This window comes from Microcebus murinus, chromosome 9 (genome assembly GCF_040939455.1).
Source record: "Microcebus murinus isolate Inina chromosome 9, M.murinus_Inina_mat1.0, whole genome shotgun sequence".
NCBI classification, from domain to species: Eukaryota; Metazoa; Chordata; class Mammalia; order Primates; family Cheirogaleidae; genus Microcebus; species Microcebus murinus.
The window spans coordinates 51,297,956-51,320,066 of NC_134112.1; the positions used below are offsets into that span (position 1 = coordinate 51,297,956).

At 37.4% G+C, this 22,111-nt stretch overlaps 1 protein-coding gene across 1 annotated transcript in view; it reads right to left on the reverse strand.

Moving 5' to 3' along the window:
• The window catches only part of GRM3 (glutamate metabotropic receptor 3), a 219,878-nt gene that overhangs the window by 10,387 nt on the left and 187,380 nt on the right, over positions 1-22,111 (reverse strand). Inside the window, exons 4-5 of the mRNA XM_012779525.3 lie at positions 14,971-16,037; positions 4,511-4,685 (exon numbers count right to left, since the gene is read on the reverse strand). Coding sequence (XP_012634979.1) covers positions 4,511-4,685; positions 14,971-16,037 — 1,242 coding nt within the window. The remainder of the gene's footprint in view (positions 1-4,510; positions 4,686-14,970; positions 16,038-22,111) is intronic.

Below are 22,111 nucleotides of genomic sequence, written 5' to 3' on the forward strand. Positions count from 1 at the left end.
ACACAAATATTTGGGAACCATTGACCCATGGGTACTCTTAATAGAGAAGAGTTAAGGTTTCATTTATTTTTATAATTCTGACTTCCACTGTAACTAATTAATTAGACACATCTTTTACCCATAGCAATATGTAAAACATTTCTCAAACAGTGAGTTTTCAAAGGTGTCCTTAACCATGTTCTTCCTTCCAGGGCTGCTTCTGAGTTTGGTCATGCTTTCCTGTCCTTTTAGAGCAATTTCTCAGCTTTAAAAATTCAATGCCAATACTTTCTACCATCAACCACTTCAGGCGCCCTCAGGAGGCTTCCGTGTGCTCCAGACCAATGTGGTGCTTCTGCTACTCTCTTGCCAGAGAATAAACTGGAAATTGATATGGCTGCACTTGCCAGTCTGGGTGACTTCTTGGTATTGCATGGGATTAAGTATGTCAAGTCACTGTAATCCTTGATAAGAGTGCAGGACTGGATTTGGAGAGTGCGACATAAAAACAATGGCACCAGATTCTTTGAGAGGTGGGGTCTGTGCCCTGCCCTTGAATCTGGGCAGGCTCTGTCACAGCTTTGATAAATACATATGGTACCAGTCATGCTGTATCAGTTTCCTGGCCAAGCCAGTTTCTACTTCCTTTTTTATGGAACATGCTCTGTGGGAGCCAGTGTGGAGAGGCTTCCTCCCAAGGTGCCAAGAATAAAAGTGAAACCATCATGGATCCTACAGATCATCTCAGTCTCTGCTAAAAACCAAAGAAGAACTCTAGTCAAAGCCTCATGGAGCATGCTCGCATGGTGGCTCATGCCTGTAATCCTAGCACTTTGGGAGGTTGAGGCAGGAGGTTCACTTGAGGCCAGGAGTTCTAGACCAGCCTGGGCAACATAGTGAGACCCTGTCTCTAAAAAAAAATAAAATAAAAAAATAAAAAAAATAAATAAAGGCCTCATGGAGCAATTGAACTGCCCAGCCAAGTCCTCACTGATTATCTGACCCATAAAATCATGAGAGATAATAAAAGGGTTGTTGTTTTAAGCCTCTAAGACAGAGGTCCTCAAACTTTTTAAACAGGGGGCCAGTTCACTGTCCCCAGACCATTGGAGAGTGCACTGTGGGCCTGGGATGAGTCGGCTGCTAAGCCTGACAGGCAGCATTGGCAAAAACACCTGGAGGGCTGGATAAATGTGCTAGGCAGCCCGCATGTGTCCCCCCGGGCCGTAGTTTGAGGATGCCTGACTCTAAGTTATGTGGAAGTTTGTTAGATGGAGGGATGAGATAACCCTGTTGCTATATTAGCTTACTCTCATCTGTACGTGGGGTTTGTTTTTACCTCTGGAGAGAATAAGTCAGAAAACCAACAGCGATATTGGTAACAAACACCCAGTGGAATAAAGTGCTGGCATAATATTTACCAAGAAGTACATAAATTATGATTATGTACAACCTAAGTAAAACATATGCTTTATCTAATGAACTCAAAGCAGTTTAAGGGTTTTTCTTGATTTATAAAAAAAAAAAAATACTTCCTTGTAAACTCAAAGCAGTTTAAGGGTTTTTCTTGATTTATAATACTTCCTTGTATTTAGGAGGGAAATGGATATAAACTGAACTGAATATATAATAAAGGAAACAGGCACTGAGATATTAAACGAGTTGCTTAAACTCTTACCACAGTGGGTCAGTGACATGTTCATGCATAGAACTAAATACCATAGAGCAGTGGCCTTTTAACTTCTTTGATTGTGATTCATAGTAATAAATATATTTTATCTGGACCTGGTGCACATATATCTTCATAACTTACTCTTCATATTTTAGCTTTATTATATGTAATGAACTCTAAGATTTTTCTATTTTTTTCTTTTTAAAAACACTGGTCAAACATACTAAATAAGCTTCATGACCTGTTAATGGGTTACACTACAGTATGAAAAACACCATCCTAGATACTAAGGTTCATCAGGTCAGGAACTCTGTTCTATCCATTACTGTGTATATAGCTCTTAGAAATTTCTGGTATATATTAATAGTAGGTGCTCAAGAATTTAATGAATGAATGGATTTCATAATAATAGTTCCAATTTACTAAAATGGGAAGAGTTTTAATTGTAAATCATAAATCCAGGGTCAACTTTTCATTCTTGAATCATTGTATATCCTTGAGAAGTAACTTAAATTCTCAATTTACTGACCTACAAAATAGAACTTGTGATATCTGGTGCTCATGATAGTAAAATGAGTTCATAAATATAAAACTACTTTGAATAAAAGATATGGAATTATAAATAACAGGTGAATGTATTTGTTGCTTATGTACTTTAAAATGTCTGGAGACATTATATAAATTCTTCACTTCATTACATAACACCACCACATAAGGTAACAAAATTACCTTAATTTTGTTTAAACAATAAAGTCCAAATTTGGACCTTTTTAAAAAAATAAAATTTATTTAAAATTTATTGAGTAACAAGTCCAAAAATGTTGGATTGGGTAGACACCTATCCTTAAAGTACTGGTTGGGTCACAAACAGATTAGATGCTTAGCACCACTCAAGCAGGTCCATTGTAGTCAGAATACCTTGTTTTTCAGAAATAGATATTTCTGAATTTGACAAGAGACTTGATTGGAGAAAGTGCCCTCATTATTCCTTCAGGAATTTATTAATTCCCAGTATATATATTAGAAAATGCTGCCATTTTTAAATTATTGAGAGGTCTAGATATATGAGATTTTGAACAATGTCTGTGGAAGACTTAGAGACTTTGCTAAATTGTTCCAATAACAAAGAGCTGTGTGTTATCAACAGGACAATTTTTTGCTCAGAGGTAACTTACTGCACAGACTAGGTAACCTTCCCTTTGTTCTCCCTGTAAAGCCTACCAGGTACTTAGCATAAGAACTTTCCCAGCTTGCTTTCTGGGAGAGGTAGCATGATACAGTGGTTAGGTACATTAGCTTCGAAGTCAGAGAAACAGATTGTAAATTCTGGGTCTGCCACTTTCAAAATATGTGAGCCTGGGTGGGTTTCTTTACCTTAAAGAGTCATGAACACTAAATAAAATATAGTGCACACATGTGCACACACACGTATAAAGTATTTAGCACAATACCCAGCACACAGAAAACACTCAATAAATGATAGTTTTTGTTAGCTGTTATTATTGTTGTTTTTATTAGTTATTGTCAGTTTGTTCTTGTCTGGACTAGCTAGCTATTATTAATACTGGTGGGCTGCTGTTTGCTTGAGAAATAAACATGTTTCTCCAAGATCCAAGGAAAACTATTTCATAGATTTTATCATGCCCTGGACTCAACCTCTGTGATACCTGGGAATTCAGCTGAGAGACAGTAACGTCCCCACCAGCAGCTCACAATCCACTGAGGAGCGGTGTAGACAGCATTAGACCACATATCCCTGAACACGTACTCTCAGCCTGTTAGTCTTCCCTCTGTTTGCGGGGGGAAGGGCTGCCCTGTTAAATTCCGTACTTTGCTGGAGAAATTAGGGCACAAATGCGATTGCTCACCCTGTGATGCTGAGCTATTTTGAAGTATCCTTCCTAACCTACTCGAGGCGAAATGGTGAAGTAGTCATTTGTCTCTGTCACTTCCCGTGCTCCCCCCTACCCCCTGCCTCCAGTCCCCTTCTTCTCCCTCATCCTTGCATCAGTGAATGTTTCCTGCTCTGCACCACAAATGAGCTGAAAATGGCTTAAAAGGTTGTCCCTTTCAGGTACATTTGTGCTTTAGAGAACTCTAAAGAATTAAACCAATGATTCGCTAAGGATAATGCTTCGGACATTTGTAGGCCAGCAGGAGAGAGAGTTTTGAACTGGGGAGCTGTCCTGGTATGCTTCAGCTCACACTGCCTTCTCAGCTGTTCTCAGCTGAAAAAACATTGTGTCATTGAAGTATGAGGACGATCTATTCCAGCGTTTTCCACAGTGTGTTCCACAGGATGTTAGTTGATTTTACTGTGGTCAAATACTTTTAAGAAACTCTGTGAATAATGAAGTTACACAAGTTCCATTGCTGTAGAGATTCTCAGAACCTATAACATGCTCACGTCAAAGGAAGTGCTTTAAATTTCCAAGGGGGCATTAAGGATGAAGCATTTTTTTCATCTTATTTGATTATCTTCCCCTTTTTAATTTTTCATAAATCACCTTCAGCATCTGCGTGACATAGAATATACTTTATAAAATACTAATCTAGTCCAATCCTATAGTCCAATGAGTAAACCGAGGCAGGGAGCAATAAAGCGACTTGTTCAAAGTTACCTACTAAACTGTCTGCAGAACAGGACTAGAGGCAAGGTTATCAAACTCCACAACATGCTCAAAAACCCTTTTGCTCCTCACTATATGCTCAGTACCTGACACAGCAGTTAAATCAGTGCTTGTTAAACTTGAACTGAGATTGTTCATAGGGACAGCCATGTGTTGCCTACCTCTGCCAGCCTGGCCCCTACCACAGCGCTGTATGTATGGAGGAGTCAGCATTGAGTTCCATACTTACACTGAGAATATGTGGTCCCAGTTCCGCTGACACTGAACCTGTTGAGATGCAGCCTGTGTGTGACCACGTTCTTCTGGGGTTGGAACAGGACAATGTGCACCTTGGGTGCAAACAAACAGCCCAAGACCACGAAGCCGCTCAGGCTGACAGAGATGCACATGGTGGTGGTCTGTACCTACGAGAGAAGGTTTTCTAGTAAGTCTGTGGCTATAAATTCAATCAGATGGCCTACTAAAGACAACACTAAAACAAGACCAAAACGAGAAACCCAGAATCAGCCATATTGGCTGTTCTTATTACAGCCAAATCAATATAGTAATTATATTGGATCTTCTGTGTTTGGGATATTCGTGGAAACATCGCTTAGGATTTGTAAGCAAACACCATTTGTGTGGGGTTCTCCTGAATGCTTGCCAAGACTTCACAGGGATTTTTTTGTTTTGTTTGCTTTATATTTTCATAAAGATATTTCTGCAGAACCACTAAAGTTGGAATCTTAATTAGTAAAACATAAATACTGACTGATGAAGTGGCCAGATTGCTGATAGTTTTCAGTGAGTGAACTTGGCGTATTTGAGGTTCACTATAGAATGAACAAATTTGGACTTTTTCCATCTCCCTTTCTTGCTGCAAGCTCTGCATATAAGCTATTAGTGTCCCCACTTGGTCTTGGGGGACACTACCAACTTCCTTCTGTGCTACCTTTTCTTTTGCTTATTTTGTTGGCATCTCTCTGAAATTTTGATACATTAGGTATTCACTGTTCAATCTCTGTGTTCTCTAGGCTTTTATACACTCATCCTTGACAGAGAACTTTCACTTTCTCCCGCTGTGTCCCCTGAAAATTACCTCAGAACTAGGGTTTATTGTATCTCCTCATTCTCTCACCCTCATTCTCTATCTTCTCTGATCTCATCATTTGTCCTGGCTTCAGTTTCCATACATTTTCTGGAAGATTCCAAATTACACTCTACATATTTTATCGCTTTCAGTACTGAAAAATGAAAATTATTTATTTCTTCTATCAGTTTTGTGGACATTTACTATAGATACACAGAGGCTTCTTGGAATATAAGAAGAACTTTAGATTTTTTTCCCCTTCCTCTCCAGGCAAATGCTATTACAAAACAGCATGATTTCTAATGCCCTGAATGACTTTAGGTGCCTATAAAACATTTCTATAAAGTCTCTGACCTTGCTTTCTAATCAAGGAAAGCTGAAGACTGAATAAATTAACTGGAAAAGCCATACAACTTTAGAGAGCTTCATTTTGTATTTGATTAAAAAAAAATTCAGGCTACGCTTGTGGCGTTAATTCTTTAGACCTTGATTTACTGTAAGTGCTGAAAGCATAATCCATCCTCACCATTTTAAAGTTCTTGTCTCCTTTAACCACTCCAGTGCTCTTCAGCTTGGGGATAATGGGAGGCAGAAGTAAAGCTGCATTTTTATGATAGTTTGTGTACCATATTTATTCAATATACATGTCATAAATTTGAAACATTTTAACTTTTTTCTTTGTTACAAAGCCCAAGTATCAGCCTCATAGTTTTGGTTGTCCAGTTCCTTCAGTAAGTCACACTGTTAGAGGAGTATCTATAATTCTGTCTTCTGACTCTTTGTATACTACCAGTCCATGCTGCTCTGTTTTCATCTGCCTCAAACTTCCAGCAACATTTGACACAGTCAGTCACTTCGTTCGTTTTGGCTTCCTTCCCTCAGTGGTAGTTCCTTGTCTTAGTTATCTCTTCTACCTGAACTTTAAGTGCTAGAGTGCCCCAGATCTCTGTTTTGGACTCTCTTCTCTTCATCATCTCATTGAATTCCATGTCTTAAATACCTCCTATATTTGATGATATTCAAATATTTATTGCTAGTTCTGACCTACCCTGTGTGCTTTGAGACTAAAAGTTCAACTGCCACCATGACATATTCTTTTGGAATTCTAGAGGAAAACATTGGAAATACTCTTATAGATATTGGGCTAGGCAAAGAGTTTATGAAAAAGACTGCAAAGACAATCACAGCAGCAACAAAAACAAATAAATGGGACCTTATCAAATTAAAAAGCTTCTGCACAGCCAAAGAAACTGTCAAGAGAACAAAAGACAACCCACAGAATGGGAGAAAATTTTCGCAAGCTACACATCCGATAAAGGGCTGATAACTAGAATCTATTTAGAACTCAGGAAAATCAGCAAGGAAAAATCAAACAACCCTGTCAAAAAGTGGGCAAAGGACATGAACAGAAATTTTTCAAAAGAAGACAGAATAATGGGCAACAAGGATATGAAAAAATGCTCAACATCTCTAATCATCAGGGAAATGCAGATCAAAACTGCAATGAGATATTACTTATCTCCAGTAAGAATGGCCTTTATCAAAAAGTCCCCAAGCAATAAATGTTGGTGTGGATGTGGAGAGATAGGAACACTCCTACACTGCTGGTGGGACTACAAACTGGTTCAGCCTCTGTGGAAAGCAATATGGAGATATCTTAAAGTGATACAAGTAGATATACCATTTGACCCAGCAACTCCACTACTGGGCATCTACCCAAAAGATCAAATGACACTCTACAAAAGGAACACCTGCACTTGAATGTTTATAGCAACACAGTTCACAATTGCAAAGTTGTGGAAACAACCCAGGTGCCCATCAATACATGAGTGGATTAATAAAATCTGGCATATGTATACCAGGGAGTACTATTCAGCTTTAATAAACAATGATGATTTGGCACCTCTTGTATTTTCTTGGATAGAGCTGGAACCCATTCTACTAAGTGAAGTATCTCAAGAATGGAAAAACCAGCACCACATGTACTCACCAGCAAATTGGTATTAACGGATCAACATTTATACGGTGTTGGGCAGGTGGGGGGCGAGGAGGGGATGGGTATATACAAACATAATGAGTGAGATGTGCAACGTTTGGAGGATGGTCACGCTTGAAGCTCTGACTCAAGGGGGGACGGGGGGCACGGGCAATATGCCTAACCTTAACATTTGTACCCCTATAATATGCTGAAATAAAAAAATAATAAAATAAAATAGGCATATCATAGTTAATATGTAAGCTAAAGTTGGTGGTTTTCCCCAAGTGTCCCCATTTGAGTGACACCGAATGCCACCCAGTTGTGCAAAACAAAAACGTGGGAGTCGTCCTTGATTTTGCTGTTGCCCTCACACCACACATCCAGTCCAGCAGCAAGTTCTGTTGGTTCTGTTGGAAGATATTTTCCCGTGAGTCTCTCATGTTATCTTGTGAGCAAGCCTCTGACTGCCTTTGTTCCAGGCTGTCTTTTAGTGGATATTTGTAGAGCAAAGAGCTTTAGAAGCCAGTGCCTACCTCTCGAGCAAAGGGGCGGCACATCATCCGTTATAAAAGATTCAGGTTTCCTAGTCTCAGAGTTCCTCTCTTATAATGCAACCCACTGACTGTGCAGGAGTCACCTGGCCCACTTTGTGTAGCGCTGTAGAAGTGGCACTCAGGGAAAACGTGTGAGTGCTGACACTCTGGCTACTGCTATAGCTGTGAGTCATAAAGTCCTTTTTGTCTGCATCAATAAAACTGTGGCAGGCTAACTTGTTACCTTGTAAGTAGAGTAAAATCCAGACACTACAGTCTGACAGTTTTGGCAATGAGGATGGAATGCCAGCAGAGACATGGCTTTTTCAGAAAGGAACTATGAGGGCCTCAGGGCTGATTAACAAGATTTGAGAGAAGGCCACAGAAATCAGTAGCAAACATGTTGACCAAATTGTACAGTTAACCAGAAATAAATAGAGCTCTGCTTTATTGCCTATTAATGAGGCTGTGGGGAAGGGATCAAAGGCTGAGTAACAGGAAGTAGTAGGTTCAAAGACAGCGGCTGGACCAATGCCCTGACTACTGCTCACTCTCCCCTGGAGGGTAGGGTGGGGTGGATTTCCTCCCCAACTGGATTCAGAGCCACCTGATTCTAACAACTAGTACTAAAATTTGTCCTGAGTGTGCAAGTTCCACTTTGGTACGGAAGTTGCAGAGAGATGTTCCTGCACTGAGCGTGGAAAGACTTTCAGAGAAGGGAGAAACCAGGTGAATCATTTGAACTTTGCCTGGTTTCCTTGGGAGGTTGAGGGGTCGGGGCACATAATGCTTGTTAAAGAAGAATGACCACAGCTGGCACCTCTTAGGGCTCAACCCCTGCTGTAGTCTCTCATGCCAGTCTTGGATCCATTCCAAGACGACCGTCGAAGGTCTCAGAGTTTTTTGGAACGGAAACTGACTACAAAAAAAGGAGCTTTGATCCTGTTGATGATACTTCCCTGAGACAGAAAAACTTTCCAAGAAACTGTAGATGAGAAACTGACTAGTTTGGGAGCTCTTACTCACCTGGATTGGGTTGACAATGTTGACAAATGTGCTGTGTGAAAGAATGAGAAACTGATGCAAAGAAATCTAGATAAATTCTTTCAATCAGTTGCCAGCCCTGGAAAACTTCCCCAGCCATTATGTTAAAACCAGGAAATACCCTAAGAAACATTATCATGTTGAGATAGCAAATGCTCTGGATTAAGGTGGACTTCCTTTTTTAAAAAGTTACTGTTGTATGAGTCAAGGCCAAATTAGTTGGAGTCCCAGCCAGAAAGCTATGGATTCTGGTTTCTGAGTCAACAGGTCACCAAAGTTGAAGTGAATAGTGACAGTAATAATGATTCTGTTATCCAATTTAGGCTTTTGGATGCACAAAAATATTGGACCTTTATTTGGTTGAGCCATGAGTAGCTGCTGAGTGCTTAAAACTAAAAGCCAATGTGTGCTGCTTACTGGCATGGAGCTGTTCTCTCTTTCTGGGCTGCCTGATTCTGCCCTCATTTTCTACCCTGATTTTAGCTGCTTTAAGGAAAAAGATGCTTAAGGCTAGGATCAAGGTTTCCCCATCCCTAAGGGAGGCTGAAGTCCATGTGCCCTAGACTTAAGTATGCTGTGAACTTAAGTGAGGAGATGAACTCAAATTTTTATGCTCTGTTGGTTACAGACACACAAATCGCCATCCTACCTAGATATGTCAAGGGGAAGGCAGGGCTGGGAGAAGGGAGAGGCAAATGAGGCACCTGCTTCACATGCAAATTTAAGGGGGTAACAAAAACTCTGTAGTCAGGACAAATAATATTTGAATGTAACATTTAAAAAAAAAACAAAATTAATGCAAAACCCATGATTAACACAATATTAACATTTTAAATAAGTATAACACCAGTAACAGTGCCCATGCTGTGGTATATTGGATTCTAAGGCAAAAAGAAAACTAAATAATATCGATCTCATCTTGAGAACTGCTTATGCAGGTGTCCCCTAGCTCACTTTGCATTGCCTTGTGGAAATTGGGACTCAAAGGACATACGTAAATGCTGACACTCTGTAAGCTGCAATGGCCCTGAGTGTTGAAGCCCTTTGTTTCTGAATGAGGACTCTTGTGTCTTCTGATGGCATCCTTGAAACTGTGGCAGCCTAACCTGGTAGATTGCAATTAAGGTAAAAACCTGTTACAGTTCTTTACGGGTTCTAACATCCTATGGTAGCCACTATCTGCTCTGACCGAACACCTACCTCAACCTCCTAACTAGTCTCCTCATTCATGCCTTCACCTTTCTGTCCTACAGTCATAAAGTCTTTATGGAAGCTGGATTTGTTTCCCCCCTAAAGTGTGAGATCATAAATTTTTCTGCTTGAAAATATTTCAATACTTTCTTTTTCCATGTAGAATGAAACCTAAACTCCTTGGTATGGCCTATGAAGTCCTACATGATCTAGCTCTCCTGCCTCCCTCTCTTATCAAATTACTCTTCCACCTAGTCTTTACACTGCAGCCACATGCCTTTCTTTTCTAAGACATTTTTGTATAAAAGTGTTTGTACTGATGTTTCTTCTGTGTATGTAGCACACAGAATCCCAATGACTTGCTGCTTCCCATTCTTCAGAGGAGTATTATGTAATAGATTCTAGTAAAGTGAAGGGTGGCAAACATTTTTTTGAAAGATTTTGAGATTATTTGATATATAGTTTTTTAAATATTCAAAATAATCAGCATGGGAAAATCAGAATTTCTTTGTAAGTTTTGAACCATGTCAAAATTCTAGAGTCACCTCCAGTGTCTCTGCCTCGTGCAGGTAAATTGCTTCACCAGCCCCAACCCCAACAATCCAGAATCTTGACACTCCAAGTACGGTTCTTTGTCTACCAGCATCCCCATTCTTGGGCCCCATCCTTTCCTAGTGAACCAGAATCTATATTTCAACAAGATCCCCAGGTGCTTTGTATGCACATCAAAATTCAAGATCCACTGCAGTAACCTCCTTTTCAAGAAAAATTGAGAAAATTCGTGTCACAGCACTCAGCACAGCATGAGTTAGCCTGCATTTTTATTCATTCATTATTAACCCTCCATCTCTGTTCTCCCCTCACTTCCTACTACACTGTGAGTTATAAAAGAGGGACTTGTTCATGTTGTTAACTGTATCTCCAAGGCCTAGAATAAGTCTTCAAGTATTTTTGGAAGACATGAATGAGCAAAACACTCAGTAATTACTATTAATGAATTCCTTTATGGATAACTTTACACCAAAACATGGCCTAGTTTTTATTTACACAATTTAAGCTATGTATTAGGATCCTCAATGACTCAGTGTTTGATTCTTAAAATAACTGAGAAGGTTTAGTTGTGATATACCAGGAGATGACTTGGATCATTCCTCAAACATCTGAAGTTCTTGTTTGCTCTGTCTTGGAGGCCTGTAATAGCTTCAATTAATCCTTACTCCTTCAAATCCATCCTTCACTTTAAGGGTAGGGAAGTTTGTGGTACAATATGAAGGACACAGATTTGGATCAGAAAAACTCATCCTAATATTGCTTAACTGTGCCACCTGGGAAGTTAATTATCCTCTGAGTCTGTTTACTCATTTCGCTAAGAGATAATAAAATTTGCTTTCCAGGGTGTTAATGAGGATAAGTGAGCTACTGTATTCAAAACATCTAGCAGAGTAAGTTGATCAGGAAGGATTAGTTTCTTTCTTTCCCTCTTACCTTTAATCATGTCATTTTTTGCCTAAGCAAACAATCAGCAAAAGAAAACAAGAAAAAATTAAAAAAATCCCAAGACTTCAAAGCCCTTAAACATGATCTAAATGAATTCCTCTGCCTGGTGTACTCTGGCCAAGTTGCCAATTCCCATGAGTTTCTTACTAGCTCCCTCACCTGCCCCCAAACTGTTTTCCACCTGGTAAGATTGAGATGACTGCCTTCTGGTTAGCTGGTTTCTGTCTTGTCTCAGGAATATTCCCTACAGTCTCTAACCACCTTAATTGCACTTGCCCACGAAGGTACAGAGTAAAATCCCAAGACATCAAGAAGTATTCCTGGAAAGAAAACATCAAGCTCTTACTGATCTCTTTTATGAAGCTCCTGAGTATTTAGAGTTTGTATTGCCAATTTAATTATAAACTCTTCTGTGTTAATATTCATGTTTGAGATTGTTCCCCCAGCTAAGATAAAAACTTTCTGAAGACTGGAATAGTGCATTATATTTATTTATAACTCACAATGGATGGTAAAGTACTGCGTCATAAACCTTGTTGACTGTTTGCCCCAATTTTTCCCAGCTGCCCTTAAATTACTGGGTACTTTTCTAAGGCTGCTGATTCTGTTTGAATCACATGGTTTTTCTCTGGGAAATTTAAAACCTCAGTCTTGTTCTTGGAATTTCAAGAGTCCCAAGTTCAAATGCTTATAGAGTCCATGAAGGCGCAGGTGTAAGAAGCCAGGTGCAAGAATTCAGAGCTTGATGGAGGCTATGGGCAACAGGAGCCAGAGTGCTTAGTCTTGAGGGGTACATTGCTCAGGTCCAGCTAATTGTTGCATATAGGAATTTGGGCTCACATGTTTTACTTTGTTAAGAGAAGCCCCAAATCTGGACATTTATATAAAATTTCTCAATTTTCTAACTTTGACAAATATTTCAAAACAGTGCAGATAAAACGTATCTGTGAGATAAGAAGAGCATGTGGTTCATTAGGGCAGGGGTTTTCAACCTTGGCTGCTAACCAGAGTCACCTGGGAAGCTTTGAAAAATCCTGATATCCTGGTCACAGACCAGGCCAATTAAATCAGGATCTCTGGGGCTATTTCCCATGTATCAAAAAAAATTTTAATGCTATATAGTTGGTACGATATGCAGCCAACTTTGAAAACCACTGTCTTGGAGGTTTCAGTCTACCTTTCTCATTTCTTTTATAAATTTAGGTTTGGTATTATTTGTAAGGAGTGAGAACTCAGATACTCTTAATGTGTCTGGAGGAGACCTTAATTAGCATGGACCTTTGAAAGAAATCAATTCCACAACCTCTGTTTCATTTGCCTTATGACTTCTGCCATGTCATAAGTCATATGGAAGCTCTGGCATGTTCAGCTAATTTCATTCAGTCAGTTGCTCTACTATATTGCTATTATTTAAAGAAAAAAGTCATTTTTTGTGTGTTTTAGAAATAAATGCTAATTTATTCAATAAAATAAATTTTTTATAATGTTATTTATGTTTATTCTCAGTATTTTTTGCTCTATTTTTTCAACCAGCTCTTTTGAGAATGGATAGTTTCAAATCATATGTTCAGAGCAAAATAATTAGTATTGTAACTATTTTGTAGTCCCAATATTCCATGTCTGGGTGGCTAAGGGTGGCTTCCTAAAAACTTAAAAAACATCCCTGCAGATCTATGGGAGTGGATATGTATACAAGAGCAAAAGGCAGAGATAGGGGCATTCAAATACATTAACTATGTTTCTCCATTTTAATCTCTAAACCGTAAATATTCAACTCCCCTTTGGTGCGTAATACTCTGCCCTTAGATTTTGCCAATTCAGTTCTGATGTTACCTTTTCTTAAAGATTTTCAATTTTTTTTAATAGGTATTCTGACTGTTATTAATATTATATGTTATTTATATTATAATATATAATATTATACTGTTATTTATATTAATATGTCTGACTGTTATTCCAACATTGAACTTACATTCTTCTTTTTTATTGTTCATTCCTTAAAGTAGCCCATAGGTTTCAGTCACATGGTTGGGAATAATTTAAATAGACAGGGCTCAATAAGCTTTGCCAGCCTCTTGATCTCATGCTTTAAACAGATTTGTGTTCTTTTTTTAAAAAAATGATTTTAATTGGCAAATAAAAATTATATATGTTTATCATGTACAAAATATTTTGAAATATGTATACATTGTGGAATGGCAAAATTGAGCTACTTAACGTATGCATTATTTCACATATCATTTTTTTGTGATGAGAACATTTAAGATCTATTGTTTTAGTGATTTTTAAGAATACAATGATAGTCACCATTTGTACAATAGATTTCTCAAATTGTTCCTCCTATGTAACTGAAATTTTTATCTGCTTTTTCTTCTTTTTGGGCTGTAATTTGCCAGATTTTGTCAATGTAGCAATTGCTGGTAAACAGAAGATTTGGGGACTTTTACAACCTATAGAGGCACTTCAATCATGGTATAACAAGGAAACCATTATGGTTTGGAAAATTTTAACCTATGATGACCCAAGAAACATAGAAAATAAAAGCCAATTGTCTGAAGAAAAAAAATTTCTTATACTCATTTTGAGATATTAAAATCAGAATTATAAATGCAAAAATAACTGATGAAGGTTTTAAAAATTTGGGAAATTATGATGGAATGATGAAGTTTCTTTTAGATGAGAAAACAATTATATGAAAGTCCAGAAATTTGAATTATATAACACTGACTATTAATGAATGACTTAATTAGGTTACTTGGATATGTACAGTAAAATTTTTAGCTAGTTCAAGGAATATATATATATATGTATGTGTATATACAGCTAAAGTTATAGAAAAGACATAGCAAATTAACATTATATTTTAATGTGTTTTAGAGAAGTAATGAAGCATGAGTGAAAGGTTTTATATCTTTAAACTGATCCTGGCTCAATGTTACAAGTGTATTTTAATTTACAGTTTGAACTATGGTAGCCAAGTCCTCTTGTGTCTAATTTGAAGTATTCTAATTAAGTTCTTAGTAGTTTAAGTCTTATTCTCTTGTCAATCACTTTTTAAGCTTAATTAAAAGGTTTTCATTAATGGTATGTGTGTGTGTATTACATTTTCTCTCCCACTAGATTAAATATTGCTTGAATAAACAGGCCATTCACATTTATTGTCCTCTCTGTGCCTAGCACCATGCTCTGTGCATGGTAGGTGCTAATTAAATGCTTTTGAAACATGTTGAATTAATTTCTACACATAACATGGAGGTCATCATGACATTTGTAACTACCCAACTCACTGCTGAGATGAAATAAAAGGAGCCAATTTTATATCGTACCCAACAAAAATTGGCAGGATAAAAGAACAAGGAAAAGAAACAAAGACTTACTCTGTAGTCACTTGACGTCACATAAAATATAGGAAGGAAAGCCAGCCAGATGATGCAGGTGGTGTACATGGTAAAACCTATGAACTTGGCTTCGTTGAAATTTTCTGGGCACTTCCGCGTTTTGAAGGCATACACAGTGCATAAGATCACCAAGATCACATCATAGGTAAGAGAGATCAACATGCTGGAATCTTTGACGTTGCATTTTAAGATGACTGTTTCCCGCTTCTCTGGAAGGGTGTACCTCCTGGTGCCTGGAGCCTCCAGGATGAGCCACACAGATACCATCACAATTTGCACCAGTATCAGACCCAGGCAGATGAAAACCTGAGAACTGGGGCTGATGAATTTTGGCCTCTGAGCGCCATTCTTGACCCCATCGAAGATGCGGGCGATGCAGTTTGTCTTGGTCAGCAGGGCTGAGTAACAGACAGCGAAGGAAGTCCCCAGCCCGAGTCGACGCAACGCGCAGATGACCGGTGATGGCTTGGCAATGAAGAAGAATGTCATGCAATATGACAGGCCAACCCCAAATAATAAGATGTAGCAGAGTTCCCGGCCTGATGCTTTGACCAAGGGTGTGTTGTTGTGCTTGATAAAAACAGTTACAACCATGCATGTGCACATAAAACCCAGGCAAGCAATGGTGACTGGACCAATGGCCCAGGCATCTTCCCACCTGATGTAGTCCTCAGGAAGGTCAAAGCATCCAGTTAGGTCTGCAGTGGGCCACTGCCCAGGCCCACAATCCATACAGGTAAACTCGTCAGCCAGGTATTCGTAGGGCTCGCAGGGGATGCAAATCCAGCAGCAGACATCCCCTGGCTGCATGTTCTTCATTTCATTGGGGGCACAGGGGTCACTGCACTGGGAAGTGGGGACTGAGTTCCGGGACCAATGAATGGAATCAACCTCTAGTGATAAGGTCTCCGCCCAATGACCAACCTTCAAGTAGCCATACTTTCCACCTACATACTGGAAATTGAACACGTTGTATCGCCCCATTCCGTCTCCAAAAGTGTCAAACTTGATGATGCTATCTGCACCTTTATTTGGGTTAAAGGGAGCTGTGAGATGTAAAGAAAAAAGAAAAGAACACTTGTTTAGGTATCTCATGTGTGATAACCAATGACTTTATGTCATACACTTAGCAAAACTGAAATTATAGGGAATGGAGATTCCAAGCCTGAAATAACTTATCAGTTACACATTGAAAGCTACACATCAAAAGCTACTTGAGTACTCAGGCACTCATAAATCGATTCAGTTAACATTACTGAGTGTCTAACAGGTGTCAAGTGTCAGTAATAATCATGAGCATAATACAGTGCTGTCTTCAAAGGAGTTCATTTTGTAATGGGGGACTTGCAGACATGCAGTCATATTCTCCATGGTGCAGACATGCAGTCATATTCTCCATGGTGTGCAAGTATTCTCTTCTTGAAAGATTTCACGATAGAAATTGGGCAAAACATTGTATCTCATTCTTATCACATATTTATTTACAGTCACCAAGATGTTTCTCATCTTAAATATTTTCATGAAAATATAAAATAATTAGGAAGAATTTTTCTTCTCATTATAGATGTATGATATGCTTCTTTTAAACGGTTCAGATGACTCAGAAAAAATTAAAACCCACCCATAATCCTTCAACTTTAACGATTTAATGTTTTGGAGCATATTCATTTTGACTACATATATGCATGTGTCTATATAGAGCATGCTCCTATTCACGTAGACAGATACCACTTGTCTGTATATAGAATCTAGGTAAGTGTGTTTTAAAGTTTGTTCCTAAGAGAACAGGGTCAGGAGCAGCAGTCAGGACAAATGGACTGCTTTCAACCCTGTCCCTTTCTTACAGTTCTCTGTGAGTCCCTGAGAGCAGCAGGTCTCTGAGCATTTATGATTCCTCTTCCAGTCACCATTCATTTCTCTCTTGCCAATGTCTGCCATCACTCTGATAACCCATTTCTACATCACACACTCTGGTATACTGTGTGCTTCTATGTCACACTGCCAATCTTTACTCTTTCTCAGGAAAAGAATATGGCTGATATCTCTGTGATGCACAAACTGTCTATTAGTCATGATAAGTTTGCCTATGTTGGTAAATAGACCCACAATTATTTAATGGCTCTAACAAAATGGAAGTCCATTTCTCTTTCATGTAGCAGTCTAAGGTCTTATTTTGTTGGTGTCTCTCTTCTACATGGGGATTCAAAAACCCAGTTTACTTCCATCTTGAAGCTGTGCCCATTCCTAGCACCCATCCAGTGGAAGACAAAAGAGTATGAGGAAGGTATGGCACATATGTTCATTCATATATCATTGCTTAAAAGTCACAGGGACATATCCAACTTTAAAATAGGCTATAAAATGTAGTTTAGCTAATGTGCTCTGCTACTACTATTCCACAGAATGAAAGATTGGAATATAGGGGACACTGCAGTCTCCTGACCTTGGGGATGTCAACTGTCTTTGTTGCCTCCCAACGAGCTGTCTTCTTCTTGGGTCCAGTTATTTAATGGAGGAAAAGTGTCCCTCAATGAATCACTTGGGTCCCTGATAAAAGAGGACTTCACATTTTACAAAATAGCCCTCTTCTCCAAAAGCATATAGGTGCCCTTAAAGGGTTGTATTGGGTAGTTTATAATAAAGCCTCATACCATATATAAGGTCTGTTAGCAACTGTAGTCTAATATGACTAATTTTTCCTCATTTATTATGACTTTTTTCCTTTTAGTTTTCTTGTCATTTCACCCTGTAATTTGACTTTCCCAACCTCCACCTCCTTCTGCAACATTCCAAACCCACCACGTATGTCTGCAAGTGTCTGTACTCCAGACGTGGGTTGGTTTCAAGTTGTAAGGATGATGTAGTAGATAACTGTGTGATTCTGGAGTTAAAGGGACTGTATGTGATTCTCACCTCTATCTTTTAATAATTGTGTGTCCTTGAACAAGTTAACCTTTCTAAGTCTGTTTCTTGATTATCACGTAGGGAATAAGATTTTTTTTTTTAAGACTTGTTGAAATAAGCCACGTAACATGCTCAGTGCAGTGCATGGTATCCAGTAAACATGTAACATAAAATTTAGTGATAATCACAGCTAAAAATAAAAAGATAAAATAACTTCATGAAAAAGGAGAGCTGAATGAGAAGGGAGGAAGGGATGGGAGGGGATGTTATTCAATTCTACGTACTGCTGTATCCAAGCTTCACTTCTGACCCAGTCAGGACCCTGGTCCTCCAGCCCCTCCCTGCCCTTCCATAGTTACCAATAGGTAATGATACCTATTGTTTGGGAATGTATATTTTTATTTAATGAGGTATTGTGGATATTTTTCTCTTTTATAGATATATCTTTATTTTCAATGGCTCCATACTATAATATTGCACATAAGTATCAAGCTACTCAAGCAGTCCTATAGTTTTAGCATTTAGGTTGTTTCCACAGTTTTGGTTTCATTAACCTCATTATCTAGTTATTTCCTTAAAGCAAATTCACAGAAGTAAAATTGCTGGGTCAAAGTAAAATTGCCAGGCCAAAATTTAGCTACAGAGTACCAGGTTGCCATCCAGAAAACTTCTTTTTTTATGTGTCTTATTTTTTTACCAATTCACACTCCCATTAACATTGTACAGGACTGCCCATCTCCACAATCCTACCAACCCTGTGTATTATTGTTGGTCTTTTCAATCATGGACAAACTGATAGGTAAAATTATGATCTTATTTTAATTTGTATTTCTATGACTTTTAGAGAGGCTAATTATATTTTAATATTTAAAAAAATCATTTGATTTTGTGAATTGCTGGTTCATGTACTTTTCACTTGTTTTCTTTGCCATGTTTATGGTTTTTAAAAAAATAATAGGTAAGCGCTATATATGGATTGAACATATTAATCCTTTATCACATATGTTGGAAATATTCTTTTTAACTTTGTTTATGCTATTTTTTTCCCAACCAGATTCTTAAAATCTTAGGTAACTAATTCTATCAATCTCTTCCTTGTTATTTCTACCTTACATACCAGCCCACAAAATCCTTTCCTACTCCAAGACTGCTAAAATATTTATCTAAATTTTTTTCTATTACTTTTATGGTTTTCTTTTTTACATTAAAAATTTTAATGCACTTCAAATTTACATTAGTATAAAGTGTGAGGTAGGATTCTAATTCACTTTTTTCTCAAATGGCTAATAATTTAATTTAAATTAAATACTAAAAAATAAAATATAAATACACTTATTAAAATGTCTATTTTACTATACAATAATTTATCATATAAGGGAAAATTATAAAGTAATAAAAGTACTAAATAATAATTTCCCACTGATTTATAGTACTTGTCATTTTATTACATCCCATGATACTCAAATCTTTATGCTATTTCTTGTTTCTCTTGATCTCTTTCCATAGTGGTATGATTTTTTACAACTACCACAGCTTTATACTAATCTTTAGTGTTGGTTAGGACGACACAGGAGTTGAAACATATTACTATATTTTCAGATATAGGAATCAATATCAAATTCCTATATCAGATAAAACTAAATTTATTTATTCTATGCTTAGAAAAATTTATTAAAATTTTAAGGATTCCTTTCAAAAATGTTACAAATAAGAAAAATATTGAATATTTTAATACATTTTATAGTATGTGTAAGAACTTGAGATGTGCTATTTTGTTATTCTCAGGAAGGCACCCAAACTGCATCAATGTTTGCTTAATGTTTTTAGATGATTTCTGGAAAATATTTCTAAAAGAAACATGTTTTATGTTTTTAGTTTAAATATTTCATTATTTTACCTAGTAGATGGGCTCCAGCTCTATCCAGGATAATACAAGAGGTGCTAGATAACCATTGTATTTTTTGGCTGAGTAGAACTCCATGGTATACATATACCACATTTTATTAATCTACTCATGTATTGATGGGCGCTTGGGTTTTTCCACATCTTTGCAATTGTGAATTGTGCTGTTATAAACATTCTAGTGCAGATGTTTTTTTTTATAGAATGTCTTTTTTTCCTTTGGGTAGATGCCCAGTAATGTGATTGCTGGATCAAATGGTAGTTCTACTTGTAGCTCTTTGAGGTATCTCCACATTACTTTCCATAGAGGTTGTACTAGTTTGCAGTCCCATCAGCTGGAGCCCATTCTACTAAGTAAAGTATCACAGAATAGAAAAATAAGCACCACGTGTACTCACCATCAAATTGGTATTAACTGATCAATACTTATGTGCACATATAGTAGTAACATTCATTGGGTGTTGGTGAGGGGGAGGATAGGGAAGGGATGGGGATTTTCACACCTAATAGGTGAGGTGTGCACTATCTGGATGATGGACATGCATGAAGCTCTGACTTGGGTGGGGCAAAGGCAATATATATAACCTAAATATTTGTACACCTGTAATATGCTGAAATAAAAAAAAATCACTGTTTTCACAGCAATTCTTTAATATAATAGTTCTCAAAATTAATATATTTAATGGGTAGTAAAAGTGTTTTGTGTGTTCTGAGCTAATGAAGGTTATTAAGATTGTTGGCATGTGAGTTAATAATATTAACATTAAAAATGTAATATATGTTCCTTTATAAATCTTTTTTGGAAATCATCTAATAGCAAATTGATGGAGACTGGTTACCTACTTGAGAATAACAAAATTAATAACACATCTGAGGTTTATACCCTTGATATAAAATGTGTTAAAAAATTCAACATTTTATTTATTTGTAACACATGAAAGGAGTTCCTAAAATTTTTAAAGAAGTTTTTGAAGCAGGTCAATGTATTACATATCCAAAAGTTAAATAATAAAAAATTAAAGCATACATTGACAATCAAGTATCACCAGACATTTAAGTAAACTTCGAACTTGAAAGACAGTGACTGAATCAACCAGATAAAACAGTTGGAAAAAATAGAGACAATGCAGGAAGCAAAATTCAAAGGCTTTAAGACATCAATATGCTCAGAGAGATAAGTGAAGATATTGCTATGAGATAGGCACAGGATATTCTTTAAAAGGATTATACAGAGAATAAGAATGAGCTTTCGGACATGAAATAGCAGAAATAGAAATTCATTATAAGGATTGAAAGGTAAATTTGAGAAAATCTCAGTTTGACCAACACCAATAGGTGTTCCAGAAGGAGAGAAAGAAAGTAGAATGTTATCAAAAGAGTCAAAGTGAACACCTGTGGAGAGTAGACTTAGCTAGGGGAAGGGTTGGGCGAGAGACTTTGTTCTTTCTTCTAAGTGTGTTGCATTCGTGTAAAAATTCTTTAAGTATATTATTTTGATAAAAAAAAATATTATAAAGTTAAAACAGTACAAAGAATATTTGAGCATGGCCAGGCAGAATAGCTTTAGAGTAAATATATTGTAAAAACAATGTTGTTGCAAATATTATAACAAGTACTTGAAAAGTGGGTGGTGAATAAATAGTACTTTGGTGAAATTTTATTTTTAATAGGTTTCCATTTTACTAAATTTGTTTTGTTAAATATGTAACAAAATGTAGTCTAGTTCCTGAATCCTTTAAATACATAAAACACATTAAAGTACTTCAAATGAATACATTACAAATTCTAAACAACAGTCCATTGTCAGAAGAAGTACCCTGATCCTTATTTTGGAATAAGGAGTTGGCGTATCTATATTAGAATGAGAAGGAATGAAAGAAGAACCTGGAATGAAAAGGTGAACCATGTCTGCCAAATATTCCACATGTGAGAATAATCCTGTTCTTGATTACTAATAATCCTGTTCAAAACACAACATTAGCCTGGCTAGTTAGAAGATCAATAATAAAAGCAAGCTCTTTGGTACTTCTGGAGTGACTTCAAGGGTCAGTGTGGCTTGAAGCCCTAGTGCATTCCTCTGGTTGCCTTCCTGATGCATTTAGAGTTGCCTCAAAGTCAAATGACTCACTAGGGAAAGAGGTAAAGCCCAGTGGACCTAAACCATGATTCTCCAGCAATCAGTTGTATAGTTTCTTCAGAGTGAAGAAACTCTGGGGAGTTTGCTGTTTCTTAAGCTGAGACTCACCAAGGGAATAAGCATCATTCAAAATGGAAAAATAAATCACTTCACCTTTCACTGGTATTGCAAGAGCAT